At 36.4% G+C, this 19,508-nt stretch overlaps 1 protein-coding gene across 2 annotated transcripts in view; it reads left to right on the top strand.

Moving 5' to 3' along the window:
• LOC149774648 (replication factor C subunit 1-like) overlaps window positions 1–19,508 on the top strand; it is a 113,486-nt gene that overhangs the window by 8,576 nt on the left and 85,402 nt on the right. Inside the window, exons 2-7 of one of the 2 annotated variants that reach the window (XM_089944887.1) lie at window positions 529–1,413; window positions 2,025–2,115; window positions 3,348–3,431; window positions 13,152–13,357; window positions 17,474–17,557; window positions 18,727–18,810. In XM_089944887.1, the coding sequence (XP_089801013.1) occupies window positions 529–1,413; window positions 2,025–2,115; window positions 3,348–3,431; window positions 13,152–13,357; window positions 17,474–17,557; window positions 18,727–18,810 (1,434 nt within the window). The remainder of the gene's footprint in view (window positions 1–528; window positions 1,414–2,024; window positions 2,116–3,347; window positions 3,432–13,151; window positions 13,358–17,473; window positions 17,558–18,726; window positions 18,811–19,508) is intronic. The other variant, XM_089944888.1, reaches the window with a different exon arrangement.

The following is a 19,508-nucleotide window of genomic DNA, read 5'->3' as shown; positions in this document are numbered from 1 at the left end:
TTGGCCAGGATACCAGTCTTGTCTTTATTGAAATTAGTAGCTTGGCCAGGATACCAGTCTTGTCTTTATTGAAACTAGTACCTTGGCCAGGATACCAGTCTTGTCTTTATTGAAATTAGTACCTTGGCCAGAATACCAGTCTTGTCTTTATTGAAACTAGTACCTTGGCCAGGATACCAGTCTTGTTTTTATTGAAATTAGTACCTTGGCCAGGATACCAGTCTTGTCTTTATTGAAATTAGTACCTTGGCCAGGATACCAGTCTTGTCTTTATTGAAACTAGTACCTTGGCCAGGATACCAGTCTTGTTCTAAGTTCAGATTACCTGCTGTTTTGATAGTTGGCAGCATTATTTAAATTGTGAGGGGAAGATCACTGCTCATTTATGTTGTGGCCATTCCTTGTACCTGGTTGGTTGCATGTCATGTCAGGTACATGGTTAACTCAATAAACATATTATTTATCCATTTAAAGATATGCTTGCCCATGTATTAGTGAAAATTTTGCTTTTATTTCTGTTTTTTTCAGGACATACGTAAATTCTTTAGTCCACGTGGAGTAGCAGCTGGACCAGAAAAGAAAAAAGAAAATTCTGATGTGAAAAGCAGTGCTTCGTCAAACTCGAAAGAAAAAGGCAAAGTGTCTTGTTTATCAAAAAGTGAAAAGACAGATAAAGACAAAGTGTCTAATTCATCTAAAGGTGAAAAGACAGATACAGACAAAGTGTCTATTTCATCTAAAGGTGAAAAGACAGATAAAGACAAAGTGTCTGATTCATCTAAAGGTGAAAAGACAGATAAAGACAAAGTGTCTAATTCGTCTAAAGGTGAAAAGGCAGATAAAGACAAAGTGTCTGATTTATCAAAATGTGAAAAGACAGATAAAGACAAAGTGTCTAGTTCATTTAAAGGTGAAAAGACCAGTAAAGAAAAAGTGTCAAATTCAACAAAAGATGAAAAGACAGATAAAGTGTCTAATTCATCGAGAGGTGAAAGGACAGATTCTTCAAAAAAGGTAGAAAAAATAGAGGGTAAAGAAGAATCTAATGTGAAAAAAGATGAAAGTCATAAAAGTTCATTGGATAAGAAAAGATCTAGTGACAAAACTGAAAAGAGTAAAAGATCGAATAATTCATTTGAGGAAGAGGATGAGGAAGTTGTGTTAATCGATGAAAATTTTCCTGATACTGTGTGGAAAGAGCCAAAAACTAAAGGGAAAAAAGAAGAGATTGTTAAGACAGAAAGTAAAGAATGCAAAAAGAATAAAAAAGAGAAAAAGGGCAGAATAAAAGAGAATGTTGAAGAAGCCTTGCTAGAAAAGGACAAAAGAAAGAGAAGGCATATCTCTGTGGATCAAAATGGAAATGAAGAATCTGATGAGAAAACGAGTAAATCCAAGAAAAAGAGGAAACAGGTGACATGCATGGCTTCCTTCCTTCCTTCCTTCCTTTCTTTCTTTCTTTCTTTCTTTTAATTATGTACCATGAGACAGTGGATGTCATGTTAAAAGTCTGAATGTGCAAGTACGGTACAATTTATCTGTGGAATTGCCATATAGAAAGGCTGAATGTACAAGTACAGTACAATTTATGTGTGGAATTGTCATATAGAAAGACTGAATGTACAAGTACAGTACAATTTATGTGTGGAATTGCCATATAGAAAGACTGAATGTACAAGTACAGTACAATTTATGTGTGGAATTGTCATATAGAAAGACTGAATGTACAAGCACAGTACAATTAATGTGTGGAATTGTCCTATAGAAAGGCTGAATGTACAAGCACAGTACAATTAATGTGTAGAATTGTCTTATAGAAAGACTGAATGTACAAGTACAATACAATTTATGTGTGGAATTGTCATATAGAAAGACTGAATGTACAAGCACAGTACAATTTATGTGTGGAATTGTCATATAGAAAGACTGAATGTACAAGCACAGTATAATTTATGTGTGGAATTTTTTTAATCATGGAAATTTTAGAAATTTGCTAATTTTGCTTTTGTTTTGATATTATCCAGGTTTTGTCAAGCGAAGAGGTATTGGAAACAGATGAGGTTGTTTCAAAACCAAAAAGGAAGGGGAAAAAATCCAATCTGATTGTGGACTCGGGTAAGAGCAACCATCTTGTTTCATAGATCTTTTGAGTTTTTCTTGGGGCCAAAAATATGACACTCAAAATATTACAGGTACAATTTCAGGAAGAAGGTTAAAAATTCTTAAAGAATTGCAGGTCCAGGAATTTGCTGCCAGCCAATAGTAACAGACCTAGGCTATGTTGCCAGTCAGGGAATTAGCTGTTGACCAATAGTGACCAAGGCTCCATTGCCAGCGATTGTCTATTAACTCATTCAGCCCCAGACCCGTTATCAGTATCACTGCTGCTATGCCCCAGCAGTGCTAAGCTGTGTCTAGCTGCGTGTGCCCCAGAGTTTTTACCTGTTTGAAAAATTTTGTAAACATCGTGCACATGCATTCACTCTTACCTTAATTTCTCTGCTTATATCCAATTAAAATCCAAGAAAGTTTCACCATTTATTGCAAATGAATTTGTCTACACAGTGACGTATTTTTTTTCCCTATTTGTCCAAGTCTTTCACGACTTATTTATACAGAATTTACAAAATTATTTGCAACATTTATCCGCAAAAACTCTATCATCATCGCTGTCAGCATCCTCATCTTCGGATGATTCAATCTCAGAAACTTCTATGTCTGAATCGAAATCTCACAAAATATCCAACTGCCGAACATATCTTTCCTCAGCTTGCTCAGTATTTTCAAGATCAAACCCGAGAAACTCCTCATTTTTGCTCTCATCAAAAATCACTCTTACGTCCGCCATCATTTACGATTTTTCATGACCAGAACACGTGTAGTTAAACCGCTTTCAAAACAGGAGCCCTTAGCTTCTGAACAATTCAAATTTCCGCAAATGGAAGTAAAATCATTTCTGATTGGTTTAATAATTGTTAGTTCTTGGAATAAACCCATTTCTAACCAATCAGAGACGTTGAATCTAACACACATTCATCACGCTTGGAGACGGGATTGGCCATTGAATGCAGTAAAAAAATCACGACTACAGGCGGGATCGGCCATTGAATGCAGAAACCGGATCACGCTTACAGACGGGATCGGGGCTTAAAGGGTTAAAACCTGTCAGGAAATGAAATTCTGCATCATTCATCATTTGCCATATTGTAGTCCTAATATTGTCAGTGATTGTTTTAAGTGTAAAATCTAAGTTTTAGAATTTTGTTTGAATTTTGCTCAGTCCTGATTTGTAGGGAAATAAAAAGTTTGTTTTTCTTAAAGAATTTCTTTATATTTTTTGCTTATAGAATCAGAGGAAGAACCATTGCCTGAGAAGGAAGGAAAGAAGAAGAGGAAAAAGAAGAATCCTGTTGTTTTTGTTGATGACTCCGGTATTAAGTGTGCATTTTTAAAGTCTTTTATAAGTACTTGTTTCCAGGCTTTAATGGATGACATGCTAAAACAATGTAGACACTAGAAAGTTAAAATAAGGATAAAATATTTAAAAGTTGAATGAAAATGTAACAAATATTATACTTTATTTAGTTTGCCCAGCGGAAACCATTTAGAGCTCTTTTCATTCAGTTTCCATCTTGTCTAAATTCTGTCCAAAATATCTGTCCTGAGAGCCCTGGGGCAACAAGAATGGTGGATGTTTGATAGCCTGTGAAGAGTTCCATGTCAGTATAACCCTATTCATACGTCTTCTGACTAATAAGCTCATAATCCCATGCTCATAATTGGATGCCATTTGATGAATTAATTGCCTATTACATGAAGTACATTTTATTGGATTTGTCCTTTCAAGTCAAGTTTTGTTATTGCCATTTTTCACTTGGTCAGACTAGATAGCATAGGTCTGGGACCATCCATTCAACGTACGTTATTATTCTTTGGTATGTACTTGATCGTTTAGGAATAGATGTGCTTTTTGTGGGTTATGTAATATATATCATCATCTCTTTAATTCTTCTCATCATAAAAAATTCTAAATTGAAAGACTGCTGCATAAGAAGAGCATCGTAGAATTACATGTACTTTCCCAGTTTTCTGGTTTTAGTAACTGCATGACCCATTTTCAAGAACACAGGTGGGTTTCATATGTATGAAACTTTGCCATGTAAATTGTATTGTTAATGAATATATTTTGTGGACCAGTCTGTACTTTTAAAGAAAATTGCACCAGATGTTATGCGAAATGGACTTTAAAAATGGTAGATTTGTGGATGAAAGTTCTTCAAGCAGATAGGTCTTTTTAAACTTTGAAACATGTCTGATCAGAAAACTGACCCTTCAGCACCGCTTCAGAAATTTGTAAAGAAGAAAATGAGAGTACTGGAATCAATACAGCAGTTGACATAAGGACAGAATCTGTGGAATTTATGTTCATTCGGCAAAAGTTATCGACATGTTGACCAGTTAAAGCGAGTGTTGAATATAAATAATTTTTCATGATGTTTTGTTTTTATGTTCTGGTTCTAATTCACATGTATTCTGTCCATTTGTGCCAAGTATTTTGACCAGCAAATCCTGGTTCATAGTAAAAAAAAAGTGACATTCTTCATACAGTGTATTGAATTATGGCATATAATATATTAGCTTTGATGTTGTAGCCTCAACAAAGTAAGGATACTAATGTTAGTACAGTGGAACCCCGCTATAACGCGATGATCGGGGTCCATAAAATCGGATCGCGTTAAAAGCGGGGTCGTGTTAATGCGGGGTTTTACAATATTTAACTTTTTTTCCGAGAACATATACGTGTATACATGTACAGTGATCAAAAGTCGGCTTATCATCAGATGAATATTAACTGGAATGCATTAATTAAGATATATTCAAAATAATCGATGGCTAATATATTTATAGGTTATTACTGTGCATTAAAAACATTTACTAATTTTTATTTGTTTGAACGATAATACAGATTGACCGATAATACCAGACTATCGCTATATCATGAAAAGTGTATCAACACCGTATGCTACCGTGCTGTCGTGGCATGCAGTTCATCCATAATGGATGTAATTTCATTGAAAATCGTACAGATTTAAAATATTCAATAATTTTGTAATAGTCTGAATTCGTCGTGTAAAATATAGGATGAACAAAATATTGAAACCATTTACTTGCCGTCTGATATCGTACGGTCATTGCATGCAGCTATTCCCGGGTCTACATACGGTGTCTGTACAAATTTCATACCGCTAAAATTTTATCATATGTGACAACTGCAAGAATAATTAACAATCAACGCATGATTTCAGCGTGCAAATAACTTTTATTTCAGATTTTGTGAACATCAAAAGAAACATGTGAAAACTGCTAAATTAATCATTGCGCAAAGTGCAAAGTCAGTGTGGTTCCAAATTTAAATTTCATCATTTCTTGAAAAATATATCCAATGACGTCTGCTTCTTTGCCGTGAACTGTTGGGTTCTAGCAAAGTCAAGAATGTTTCTTAATTGAAGGACTTTGACGCTGTCAACATCTTGTGTTTCCAGCCACCTTAAACTTGCTTCTAAATGTACTACTGCTTCAGACACTTTTGGTGGGGGAGTTGGGGTGCCATCGTCATCGTTATCATTATTGTCACTGGTTTCAGGTTCTGATTGTGCAGCTTCATTCTTCCTGCTGACATTTGTAACAATTTCGTCATCTGATATGTGTTCGTATATAGGGCAGATGTCATCTACTGAATACCAGTTAAGGATATCATGATGACTGTGCTCGTATTTTTTGAGGGCTTCTTCTGCTAAACGTACGTCGTCTTCAGTGAATCCTGTAAATTCAAGCTCATCGTCACTATCATTTTGTGTCGAGTGCGTAAAAGCTGGCCCAAGACCCTTTATCCAGCATCGTTCAATGCAGCGTGCAGTGATAGCATCCCAGGCTTTACCTCCAAGGTGACATACTTCTTTTAAGTTGAGTAATGCCAATGATGTGTCGACGGATGCGTTATTATCTGCTACCATTCCCTTTATCATTTCACGGCGATAATTTTGTTTAAATACGGAAATTATGCCTTGGTCAAGTGGCTGGATTTCTGACGTAGTGTTTTTCGGGAGGTACGAAACTTTGATCTTGCCATCACTGCTGACAAGATTTTCCGCTGGGGGGTGGGCAGGGCAATTATCCAGCAGGAGGAGGGCTTTTTCCTCCAGCTTGAGTTTTCGTAAATGAGCCCGAACATCTGGAACGAATATTTTGTGAAACCAGTCGTCAAATATGGAGCTATTCATCCAAGCATTCTTGCTGTTAGTGTACTGAAATGGAAGTGCCTTCATATTTACATGATGAAAACATCTGGGAGCTTTCGATTTTCCAATCATCAGAGGTCTGACTTTGTGGCTGCCAGACTTGTTAACACAAAATAAGAGAGTCACTCTGTCCTTCCTCTTCTTGAAACCTTATCGGTTGTGAATGTCAGTCTTGGTTGCAAGGGTGCGATCGGGTAACATTTTATAACATAAATCAGTCTCATCGCAGTTGTAAACTTGGTCGGCTGTGTAGCAACCGTCCTCCAGCAACTTTTTAAGCCCAATCGGGTAGGAATTGGCAGCCTCTTTGTCAGCGGAGCGGATTTCCCCAGACACAAGAACTTGGCTGATAGCGTGCCTTTTCTTGAATCTGTCTAGCCAGCCATTACTCGCCTTAAATTTGGAATCATCTCCATTGATATGGCGATCAAATTTCTCTGCTTGGGCTTTCAGAATTGGGCCAGAAATTGGAACACCTTCTGAGCGAGCTTGTACAAACCATTGGTACAAAGCTGAATCTAGGACATTGTCATTAGCTAACTTAACCCTTTTACACTGTAAACCAGTTTCCTCTTCAAGAATGTTGGGTAGACTACGGAGCTTTCCTTCATCTGTTTTCCACCCTCGCAAAGTGGACTCGCTGATTCCTAGATCTCTGGCAAGCTGTTTGCCCTTCTTTAGTTGATCTAGGGATACAGTTTCTCTTTAGCAGAAAACGACTTGCGTTTTTGAACTTGCTTTTCCATAACAGTAAAATATTTTTTTTATATAAGCAAACAACGTACACAGATAAAGCTCGATAACTAAGTAATGAAGGCCTGCAATGGTTACGAATCACTTTTTATATAAAACAAAATTAAGCTGAACGGATGTACAATTTCATACCCTTTTAATTTACAGATAATAAAGTGGATATTATTTGCTTTCAACTGTTTGTTGTTTGATCACACCGCCAAGCACAGCATACATGTTGGCGGCTTTCGTCCTTTGAGGTTTATTAAATTGTGCGACTCTTGTATCAACCACAGCTTTGTCTGCTGCTTGGCTGTGATTGCAGTTAAATAAGAAGCCCATGTCGGCTATTGTTTGAGCAACGACTGTATACAGAATTCATGGAAGACAATCACAAAGACGATTTACTGGCTTTACTCATGGATCCATAATAAGTAACACTTCCGATAATGTTTACTTGGCTTAACAATTCAAAAACCTAATGAAACCAGTTTTCTCTTCTAGAGTAGAATACGGAGCTTCACCACAACCTGTTCAAATTGATAAATTTCAGAAGCCAAGCGTTGTACACACTATTTCTCGTACGTTATATATATTGTATTATTTTAGAATTCATACACGATCACTTCTCCAAAATCACTTAAAGAACCTGGATAAATTGTTAAGTTCCGATCGTTTATTATTAAAAGTCATACGCGAATTCTTCCACTAAATTATAATAAACGTTTTACACACTATTTCTCGTACATTAAACAAATATTTTCACGGTCCGATAAAAATACACGTAAATGAATTTCAAATTTCAGGAACCATGCCACGATCATATTATTTTAAAAGTCACAACTAATCTCATGCCCAAAATGAAGTTAATTTCTTGTTTTGTTTTTTTTACTTTTCTCCAAATTTTTTTTCTCCATGTGTGAATGAATATACGAAATTTCGGGAGCCATGCTACGACCGCGTTATATCCGAATTCGCGTTATGGCGGGGCACGTTATAGCGGGGTTCCACTGTAATATATAGATTATTACATTTTATGCACAAATTATACTTTTTTGCCAAAAAGTGAAAATTATGCTTATACATCTCTCAGGATGGGAATGCGTGCATGGTGTGTTGTTTTTAATTAGGATACTTGAAGAACCATTCAATATACTAATGTTGATTTGAACACTCTGATGTGTCTTTTATGGTTTTTGCCCTGTCTACTCAATTTGTAACACTTATTCATCATTTTTGTATCCTTTTAACAGGTATTTCTTGTATTGAGGAGTCCTTGAACGATTTAGATTTCAAGCATTCCCATGCATAAGTTGGAGGGGTCACTGTCCTAGTCATATATTAGAGGGGTCACTGTCCTTGTCATAAATTAGAGGGGTCATTGGCCTAGTCATAAATTAGTAGGGTCACAGTCCTAGTCATAAATAGAGGGGACACAGTCCTAGTCATAAATTAGAGGGGTCACTGTCCTAGTCATAAATTTGATGGGTCTTGATCCTAGTCATACATTAGAAGGGTCATTGTTGTAGTCATACAAAATTAGAGGGGTTATTTTTTTGAGGGATCACTGAGCTGGTCATAAATTAGAGGGATCATTTTCCTAGGACTGACTGCTCCGGTGGCCTATGTGGTTAGAGCGTCCACCTTGGATGCAAGAGGTCACATATCCGAACCCTGGCTGTCATAGCAAAGACTTTCAAGAATGGTACTAACAGCTGCCTTGCTAGGCGCTCAGCATTAAGAGGTTAGTGTTAGGACTGGTCGGCCTAGGTGTCAGGATAGTGTGGCTGGGTGTATGCGGCATGATGCCCCAGTGCTAGACATCACTATCATAGCGATATGACTGGAAAATTGTTAAAGCTACATTAAAATTCCAAATCACACAAACACACACACGTACAATTCTCAGGATCATCAATTTCTCCTTGCGGAAGGAATTCCTATTGTTTAGATTGAGAAATGAATCTTCTTGTTTAGATGAGGAATGGTTTCTTTTTACATCGTGAAAGGAGTCCTTTTGTTTAGATGAGAAAAGGTTCCTTTTTACACAGTGAATGGAGTCCTATTGTTTAGATGAGAAAGGGTTCCTCTTTACACTGTGAAAGGAGTCCTATTGTTTAGATGAGAAAGGGTTCCTCTTTACACTGTGAAAGGAGTCCTATTGTTTAGATGAGAAAGGGGTTCCTTTTCACACAGAGAAAGGAGTCCTATTGTTTAGATGAGAAAGGGTTCCTTTTTACATCGTGAAAGGAGTCCTATTGTTTAGATGAGAAAGGGTTCCTTTTTACATCGTGAAAGGAGTCCTATTGTTTCTGTAATAAGATCAATGTTTGTTGAGTCTTTAAATTCTTGGCATGTGGTGACCATGAATTTCACGAGTGGTACATAACTAAAAATTGTGACTTCATAGTCTGTAAATCCTTAGTCTCTGATACTTTTCTTACCAGTTGTCAGCAAGAACAAATTGTCTCGTGTATAGAACAGTCATACCTGGTTTGTGCATATGTACTGAATGGGTGAATCTTGCCTGGCCACTATCCACTTTCAGTGGAACATATTTTATGTTGAGTGTATCAGTTACCACCCCTTGAGACAGAATTTAAAAAAACAACTTCATTTTGTAACTTTTTCATAATGCATCACATAATAAAATATTGGACTTTTTTAAAAAGAATTTGGTTTATATTGCATATCTGCACACTGGGTTTTTAAGATATTAGATTTTTACTTTATCTTTTATTTGATATTACTTCTAATACATTTATTTTGTTTACTTGGAGGTTTATTCTTCATTATATGGTACCTGAACTGGTCATAAGATAAGGATGGTCATGTACACCATGTCTTGTGCTTTGAACATTGACAATTGCTATTTACAACTTCTCAATACTTACTAACCAGTTTGCATAAAGGTTTCAAGAATAATTCCGTCAGCAGGGCCTGTTAATCACAAAATGTCTTCCATTACTGAAAATGGAAAAACCTATGAAAGTCTTTTTCTGAAATATGGATTTAAGAACTTGACTTAATTTGATTACAATTATCTGTACATGGAGTCCATTAAAAGTTTTACTAAATGATGCCAAATGTTCCATCAAACATGGCTGCCATTACTAGCAATCAAAAATCCTTTAAACGACTGACGAATAAAGACAGAAGGCATCATAACATGGACTCATACAAATTGTGCCAGTTTACCAGATATGGCTGCTGTTATGAAAATCAATCCTTTTTGTAACTTCTAAAATGACACTTAACATTAACACTTGACCATCTTTGACTGAAAATCCTTGTTTGAAGGATTTACAAACAAATATGGCTGTTCTATCATTAAAAAATTTAGCTGCCATTACTAAAATTAAAGTTAAACAACTTTTTTCTTTTATCTATTTAAAATAAAACAAACTTTCAACGCAGTTTGGCCAACATTGACAAAGTGCATCCTGGTAAATAAATATTTTAGAAATTGTGCTGATCTCATTTGGATGTAGATAAAGAAGCTTGAGAAACTTTGAGACAATTATTTCACAAGATGTACAATCAACCTCACTGGACAGAAAGAATCCTGCTGATTTCAGGACCATTTGACCTTGCATTTGGTTATTATTCAGATTCAGGTGAGCGATATCAGGCCCACATGGGCCTCCTGCAAATTGTATCATAAAGGTTTTATATGCCTGCCACAAGGTGGAATGTATTATGTTCCAATGTTCTCTATCTGCTGTTCATTAATTCATTTCTGCACAATAACTCAAGCTTTCCATCATCTGCATTTATCTTTTCTTTGCTTGCATTTGGAGTAAGGAAGATCCTTTTTGATTTCAGATTTTGAAAAGATAAATGTCAAGGTTGATGTAATTCAAAAAATAAAAAGTTTTACTTGCATTAAGTTGATTTGTCCACATTTAACAGTAGCCAGACCTTTCAGATGGATTGAATTTTGGATAAGTAAAGAATACAGATGTCAGAATTTTCGGAAATTTCTACCAGATACCCATCAATCATAACGATCGGTTACCAGGGTACCTGATCAAATGGAAATTTTATTAAATGTGAACCTGAACTGCATTATTGTAGCTTCAGATATGCCAACCCTTAAGAGAGGTATAAGCATAATTTATTACTAATACAAGTGGCAAAAAGCGTAATCTTAGCATAAAAAGAGCAATTTGTATTACATGCAATGATTACAGACAACTATGAAAAACTTGTATATTTATTGAATATAATGTACATTTCTTTTTGCTACTTACCTGGAACTGCAGTTAAAATTTCTGTAACAAATCGGATAAATACATGTGGATTAGTAGTTAATACAAGAGTACAGGCACAAAAGAATTTGAAAAATTATTTATGCATAACAGTCTACATGTCTACTTTTGTGAGTAGTTGTAAAGTCCACAAGTGATGACTGTAGTAGTATCATTGACCTGATATGGTTCCTCCCTTTACGATGGTCCGTTTGCAGCATATTTTTAAGTTTACAAAATCCCTCTCCTCAGACATTTTTCAGTCACATAACATCCAAAAGTCACATTGATACAGCCTGTTTTTTTTATGATATCTGGTGCCATTTATTTTCAATTTGGACTGGTCTTCTACCTATGTTGTATCAAAATAGAATCAATCTATTTCAGGTGGTTTTCACATTGAAAAAGATTTTAGTTAAGTATTTGCCAGAGATTTAGATTTTGAGTTTTGTTTGTGTTCATTTGAAATTTTGATAAACGAAGTACTCTAGGTAAGATTTTGTGAAAATTGCCGTCCCATGGTCCTATGTATATTAAATGGAACTACTTGAGCCATAAATATTCAGGTCAGGCTATATAAGAACTGAACTTCCTACTGTACATCATTCATGTATAAGGGTAAGATTTGGCATGTTGGCTGAGTTAAGTAGATTCCTGGTTCAAGCTCTGGCCCAGCCATGCCTTTTTTCCTGTTGCACTTAGCATCACTAACAGGATTCCATGTCAGCATCTTTAATCAGATAGGGAGGATTCAGTCAAGCGGACATAGAACATTGAGACATGATGACATTTCTAAAAAATCCAAGGAGAAGTATAATGCGTAGGACTGGGCATGTTGGCTTGGATGATTCAAATGGTAGAGTGCCCATCTAGAGTTAAGTGGGACCTAGATTCGAGCCCCAGTCTGGACAAGAATTTTCCCGTTACACATGGAAGCTTGAACTTCATACTGTACAGAATTCATGAGAAGCTTGAAAATTGATCATAGTTTGCATGAATCCATGAATGTCCATAGGTTGTAAATGCATAAAGTCTCATAGATGTTTAGGTTTTAATTTGAGCCATAAACATTCCGGTCAATCTAAATTCCTTTATATAAGAATTGAACTTCATATTGTACAAAGGTGGCCGAGTGGTCTAAAGCGCTCACCGTTATGGATCACTGCCATCACCTCTGTCTGTATGGGTTCGAGTCCAAGGCTCGACTAGCGTAGGTACGTGGGAAAGCCTGCCAGTAGCTTCTCGTGGGTTGGTGGTTCTTCCGTGGGTTTTCCAGGGTTCTTCCTCCACCAGTTATACTGGCTGCCATGTGTAGCCTATCCTGTGCTGAAAAATGGCGTTAAACCCTAGAACAACAACAACAAATCATATTGTACATGGTTCATGAGAATTTAAGTTCAATTCCTGTAATTATAGTTCTAAAAGTAATAATGAATCCCAAGAAATTGATAACAGAAAATGTATTTATATAAATAATTCTCCTGTAGTTTATTATGGCACATTAATATAGTTCCTTTTTGATATAATGGCATAATGACATACCTTTGAGCATCAAATGAGGTAGTTGTAAAAATCCCAAATTTTTCTTATTAAGGCATGGTCAAACTGTAATTATTATTTGATGCACAAAGAATAGATTTTGATAGTCTTGTAAATTTGCTTGATATCGCGTGACGGCAGATAAAAACAGTAAGACAAAGAGTGAAATTACAAACTCATTTTCCTAAAACTTTAATCTTAAGACCTACACAGCTTTACAGTTTGCATGTGATGCTGACTCTATTTCACTCAGTGATTTGTCTTTTATGAGAGTAGAACATGTACAACTGCATAAACTTCACACGGTTTGATTTTACCTCTTTGTTTTCAGATGAAGATAACCAGCCACCAAAGAAGACAACACTCGACAAGTTTTTCCATACAGTCGGTCCAAAGTCGACCATTGCAGTAGAGGATAAGAAACAGAATGCTCCAGTTAAGGAGGAAAAAAGACAGCCTGTCTCACTTACAGACTTTTTTGGTGCTGGTTCCGTACACAGAGTTGAAAGAAAAACACCAGTACCAAAACGGAAACTGGTAAAAAAGAAGCTCTCAACACCTTCTTTTGGAATTCAAACAAGGGTCATTTGGGGTTGAGGATAGATCCAGGAATATATGCTGTTGTAGTACCTAGTAATTATATTAAGTTTCATTCTGTGAACTAATTATGATCCTTAGGTAAGTCCCCAGTGATGAGAAAGTTATGATCCATAGGCGGGTCCCCAGTGATGAGAAAGTTGTGATTCATAGGCGAGTGAGTCCCCAGTGAAGAGAAAATTATGATTAACAGGCGAGTCCCCAGTGATGAGAAAGTTGTGATTCATAGGCGAGTGAGTCCCCAGTGATGAGAAAATTATGATTAATAGGTGAGTCCCCAGTGATGAGAAAGTTGTGATTCATAGGCGAGTGAGTCCCCAGTGATGAGAAAGTTGTAATTCATAGGCGAGTGAGTCCCCAGTGATGAGAAAGTTATGATTAATAGGCGCGTGAGTCCCCAGTGATGAGAAAGTTATGATTCGTAGGCAAGTCCCCAGTGATGAGAAAGTTATGATCCATAGGCGAGTCCCCAGTGATGAGAAAGTTGTGATCCATAGGCAAGTCTCCAGTGATGAGAAAGTTATGATTAATAGGCGGGTCCCCAGTGATGAGAAAGTTATGATTCATAGGCAAGTCCCCAGTGATGAGATAGAGACCAAAGCACTAATGCCATTGCATACACGATTTGGCCTTTCAATCGTTTCCAAGTGTTGACAATGAGGCCAGTCCTCATGATGTGCAGATAGACACAGGAGTAATATTCAGGGGCAACATTGGTTTAGAATTAAAGTTAACTGTTAATTTGTGTAATGTTCTAAATACAAAGAGAAATTAAAGTTAACTGTTAATATGTGAAATTCTTGACATTGGTATATTGATAGTAGATACCAGTATGCTTATTGTTCTGTGTATCAAAGTTGTGCAAAAACTGGGAATTTACAGCCTCATCTTGATCACGGAAGAAATACATAATTTAGTTAGAATTTTCAGATGCAGAACTGAGTGACCGAGTGGTCTAAAGCGCACTCCATTATGGATCACTGCCATCTCACCTCTGTCTGCATGGGTTCGAGTCTCGGATTCAGCCAATGTGGGTACGTGAGAAAGCTTGCCAGTAGCTTCTCGTGGGTAGGTGGTTCTTTCCGGGTTTTTCCCCGGTTCTTACTCCACCATTAATACTGGCCACCATGTATAGTCTATCATGTGCTGAAAAATGGTGTTAAACCTTACAACAACAACAATAACAGATGCAGAACTATTTGTTGAGATACAATTGCTGCATGATCATTTGGGTGCTTGCCCTAGTGTTTGTATAGTCAATCCATGCATCCAGGTAATAAGGTTGGTCAAGAAGTTTGATTGCCACTTAGGAAACTTCATATTGGTATCTTATGTTCAAGTAATGAAGGCCAGTCAGTTATCACCTGTGCCATCATCCTGTCTGTGATGTGTGATCTCTCTAAGTGAGCAAAACATATTAAATCATATCTTTCCCAGTTCCCTTTTGATCTGTAATGTTAACAAATGTATTCTGATAAAACATCCAAATACCTTCGTCCAAACAAGCTGACTATGGCATTGATGAACTTGCAACTCAAATGCATCATAATTGAACAAATAAGAAATCTGGTATAGCAGTTGGCAAAGCAATGATTGAAGAAAACTGAAAATATTCTTTGTTCAGAATAAAGATATCCAAGAGACAATACTTGTGAGCCGTGGAAAATTATGCAGCCTTAAAAAACAAGTTCCCTAGCTGCTGGCTAAACTATCTATGCATGTGCAGCAAGCTTTGAAAGGGTTTCTGAGCACAGAACATACTAATAATACACAAGTAGGAAGCAGATTACGGTAAACTAATGCTGAAGCAACATTTTTTGACTTCGCTAGAGCTCAGACTTGTGCAAGGAAAAAGAGATATTTAAGTGTTAGGTAAATAATGAACTTGGATGTTTCCTGACCGTCTCTGGATGTTTCCTGTTTCCTGCCCCTCTCACCTTCTTTTGATTTTTCTCTTTCCCTTTATTTTGGTGACAAGGGGGAGATCATCCTTTTAGATAAAATCCTGGCAGAATCTCTGTAGATTTGTTTGTTTTTGAGAGAGAGAAAGAGAAAGAGTGGGAGAGCTGTTTGTATGTAAAAGACTTGAACTGAAAAATTAAATTAAGAACAGAACTGCATTAACTAAATTTGAATTATGCCTGTGATCCATTGTGGTGTGGGTGTTAACCTGTATTAGATTTACTTTGGGCTGGGTTTTCACCTACAACGAGACAACGTGAAGATGGAGTCAAGTACAAAATGTAATTCACTAACTTGGTAAGATAAGTATGGTAATATGATCATATATGATATCGTCTAATATGGACTAGGTATTGGGTTAGTATTGCCAAAATAAAATGTATTCCAATATGTATCAATACATATTGGTCATTGGCAACATTTATGATTCTGAGCAGTGTCCTTATATGCAGATAAAATCTGAACAAGAAAAAAATTTTATTTAACTTTTTATTTCAACAAAACACCCACTAAATATAATAATTACATTAATGATTTAGCAACAATAAACACATCAACATGAGCAAAAACTTCTACCAGCAGGAAACCGTAGCACTCTTTTGCCTGATTTGCCTGGTCTTTCGGTCAACAAACTAAAATGACAGGAAACAAAAATAAGTTAAAATAAACGTCTTTGCAAAATTTAACATTGACAAAGATATTGTTTTGATTTGAGAAATGAACAGAAAATATTTTTATCAGTGATCCAAGTTTGAACCTGAAAGACAGCTGTGAGGGACAAGGGTGATTCTATGTCATCATTGAATTTTAACTACATATCTTGGATAATTTTCTCAGAGAATGTGTCTAAATGGTATGACATTATGGATTGCCAAGAATCCCATTTTTGTATGCAAGTCATGGATGATGAAACTGTCGTAAGTGATTGAGGTGAAGATTTTTATTTAATTTGTGCAACTAGCAACCGGCAATGGTTGATTACCGACTGAAACATTTGGCATGTACTTACTGGCACTTTTGGTTCTTGTGCTAGGGATTGTCTTGCATTGTTGCACAGTAAATGGTTGACTGTAAATGAGTTGAAAGGTTCCACCTTCTTGTTTGATTTCGGTTTTGCACATATTATGCACAGTGACCATTTTGTAAGTGTATGGGTGCCTGACTCTCTTTTCAGTCAAAAGGTTTTCCAAATAGAACTATTTTCTCTCGAGTTTGTCATGAACACATATTGGAAAGCTGCGTTGTTGATAATGATGCTACGCCTAATGGAAGACAAGTAGTGCGCTCTCCAGATGGTGTAGTGTAGGTGAAGAAAAAACCAGTATACCAGTATTTCTATACTCGGATCACAATGTACCTTATTGGGCATTTTTTTATTGCAGTTTACTGGTATATCACTATATTGTTACAGCCGTACTAACAGGGTCTGATAATATGGACTAACATGGTTGGTAGACAAAGTCTCATGGGTAGACTAATATGGATCTCCATTGTTAAGTGGAGTTAACACCCACTGAGTGTAGCACAAGAGTTGCCATATAACACCAGCAAGTGTCACTAAACTACACTGAGTGTAGTGACTAATGTTGTGTAACAGTGGGCTACAATTTATGATATATCTTTTAATAGTGGCTAAATCTTGTAAGATATATTTAAAAAGTGGGCTACATCATGTGAGATATCTTTAATTCTGTGGGCTATGTCATGTGAGATATCTTTTAACTGTGGGCTATGTCACATGAGATATCTTTTATCTGTGGGCTATGTCACATGAGATATCTTTTATCTGGGGGCTATGTCATGTGAGATATCTTTTAACTGGGGGCTATGTCACATGAGATATCTTTTAACTGGGGCTATGTCACGTGAGATATCTTTTAACTGGGGGCTATGTCACGTGAGATATCTTTTAACTGAGGCTATGTCACATGAGATATCTTTTAACTGGGGGCTGTGTCACGTGAGATATCTTTGAACTGGGGCTATGTCATGTGAGATATATTTTAGCAGTGGGTTACATCATATGAGATATATCTTACAGGATTAGTTATATATTCTGGAAGATACTCATTTGACTTTTGTGTCAAATTCCAGGAAGAGATAGATGTAGAAATGCATGATGATGATGACTTTGAGAAAACACTTCAGATGTTGGATGAAGAATTGCCACCTAAAAAGGTAAGACAGTTTTCAGGGTCATGGTATGGGAAAATCAAATTTTGGATGCTTCCACTGCTTGCAACGATTTGGTTCAGTTGACCCATCAGCAGAGCTTACTGATACAATTTTGCTCTCTCTTATTCTTGCTCACTCTCTCTCTCTCTCTCTCTCTCTCTCTCTCTCTCACTCTCTCTCTCTCTCTCACTCACTCTATTCCACTCTCTTTCACTCACTCTCTCTGTCTCTCACACTGTCTCACTCACTCTCACCCTCTCTCTCTCAAAAATTACACTGAAATTGGAGGCTATATTTAGATTGATTTTTCCCCCCCATGAAAATGCAGCATTCCATAACTTAATGAATTTATGAGGCTTTTAAACTCAATCAATGAAATGCATCAAAATACTATGTCACACTAAATTCAAGCATCTGAATAGATCATGAAAACTAAGTTTGATGTTATGAATGAACTATTGACAATAAAGCAGTCATTTTTATAATCACTGTGAGTAACATGTGAGAGGTATCTTCTCCGGAAGTAGAGGTATGCACCAAAGAACCTGCGGAAGTTCATGTGTACAGAAGATTGGGTATGGTTGAAACAGATATGTGTATACTTTGTGAGGTTCATCAAAACTTGACTGTCATATGAGCTGTCATTGTTTGGATGATACACTACAGACAAGCGCTAATGTTAGATGTGTTTGAGGATGATAAACTACAGACAAGCTTTAATGTTAGATGTGTTTGAGGATGATAAACTACAGACTAGTGTTGATGTTAGATGTGTTTGAGGATGATAAACTACAGACAAGTGTTAATGTTAGATGAGATGTGTTTGAGGATGATAAACTGCAGACAAGTGTTAAATGTTAGATGAGATGTGTTTGAGGATGATAAACTACAGACGTGTGTTAATGTTAGATGTATTTGAGGATGATAAACTACAGACAAGTGTTAATGTTAGAGGTGTTTGAGGATGATAAACTACAGACAAGTGTTAATGTTTGATGAGATGTATTTGAGAATGATGAACTACAGGCAAGTATTATGTTAGATGTGTTTGAAGATGATAAACTACAGACAGATGTTATGTCAGGTGAGTTGTCAGTTTTAGGATGATAAACATCAGACAGGCTAAAATGAATACAAGACTGTTGGCTACACTAGCTTCAATAAAATTCCAGGAGGTGAAAGTCCTAGAAATGCATGACGATGATGACTTTGAGAAAACACTTCAGATGTTGGATGAAGATCTGCCATCTAAGAAAGTAAGACATCAGTCAGTATCATGATAGGAAAACTCAACTTCCATACACAGCCACAATTTGGTTTAGTTATCTATCAGCAGAGATGTTTATTGCTACAGTTTGGCCAGTTTTCTTTGGAAAATTTCATCGAAATTGCATGTTATTGTTTAAAGCATTAATTTTACCAACTTTTTCCACACATGCAGCTTGTCAAAGTGGTATGCATTTATTAGGCATTTAATCTTGCTCACTGAAGTGCATGGGAATACACTGTTGCACTAATTCAGGGATTTGTGAGGATTACGAGTGAGGTGAAACCAATAAGTTTGCTTTGACTCTCCTAGCTATAGAGTCACTTCCATAGCAGCTGGGTGGAAAACCTACAAATGATGCTTCTCTCTAGGTATGGCTAAAATATTATGACTGACTGACCCATGACTATAAAAAACTGATAGACTGACTTACGACTGTATTAATAACTATGACAGACTGACTTACGACTGTATTAATAACTATGACAGACTGACTTACGACTATTAATAACTATGACAGACTGACTTACGACTGTATTAACTATGTTAGACAGACTTATGACCATAATAACATCTAAAATAGACTGACTTATGACTGTATAATAAACTTTGATAGACTTACTTTTGACTGTTAAAAAGCTGATAGACTGATATGACTATTAAACACTATGATAGACTGACTTATGA

This window comes from Sinohyriopsis cumingii, unplaced genomic scaffold (genome assembly GCF_028554795.1).
Source record: "Sinohyriopsis cumingii isolate HCF-2022 unplaced genomic scaffold, ASM2855479v2 utg000160l, whole genome shotgun sequence".
Lineage (NCBI taxonomy): Eukaryota > Metazoa > Mollusca > Bivalvia > Unionida > Unionidae > Sinohyriopsis > Sinohyriopsis cumingii.
The sequence above is the reverse complement of the archived record's forward strand: the minus strand, read 5'-3'. Positions and strand labels throughout refer to the sequence as shown.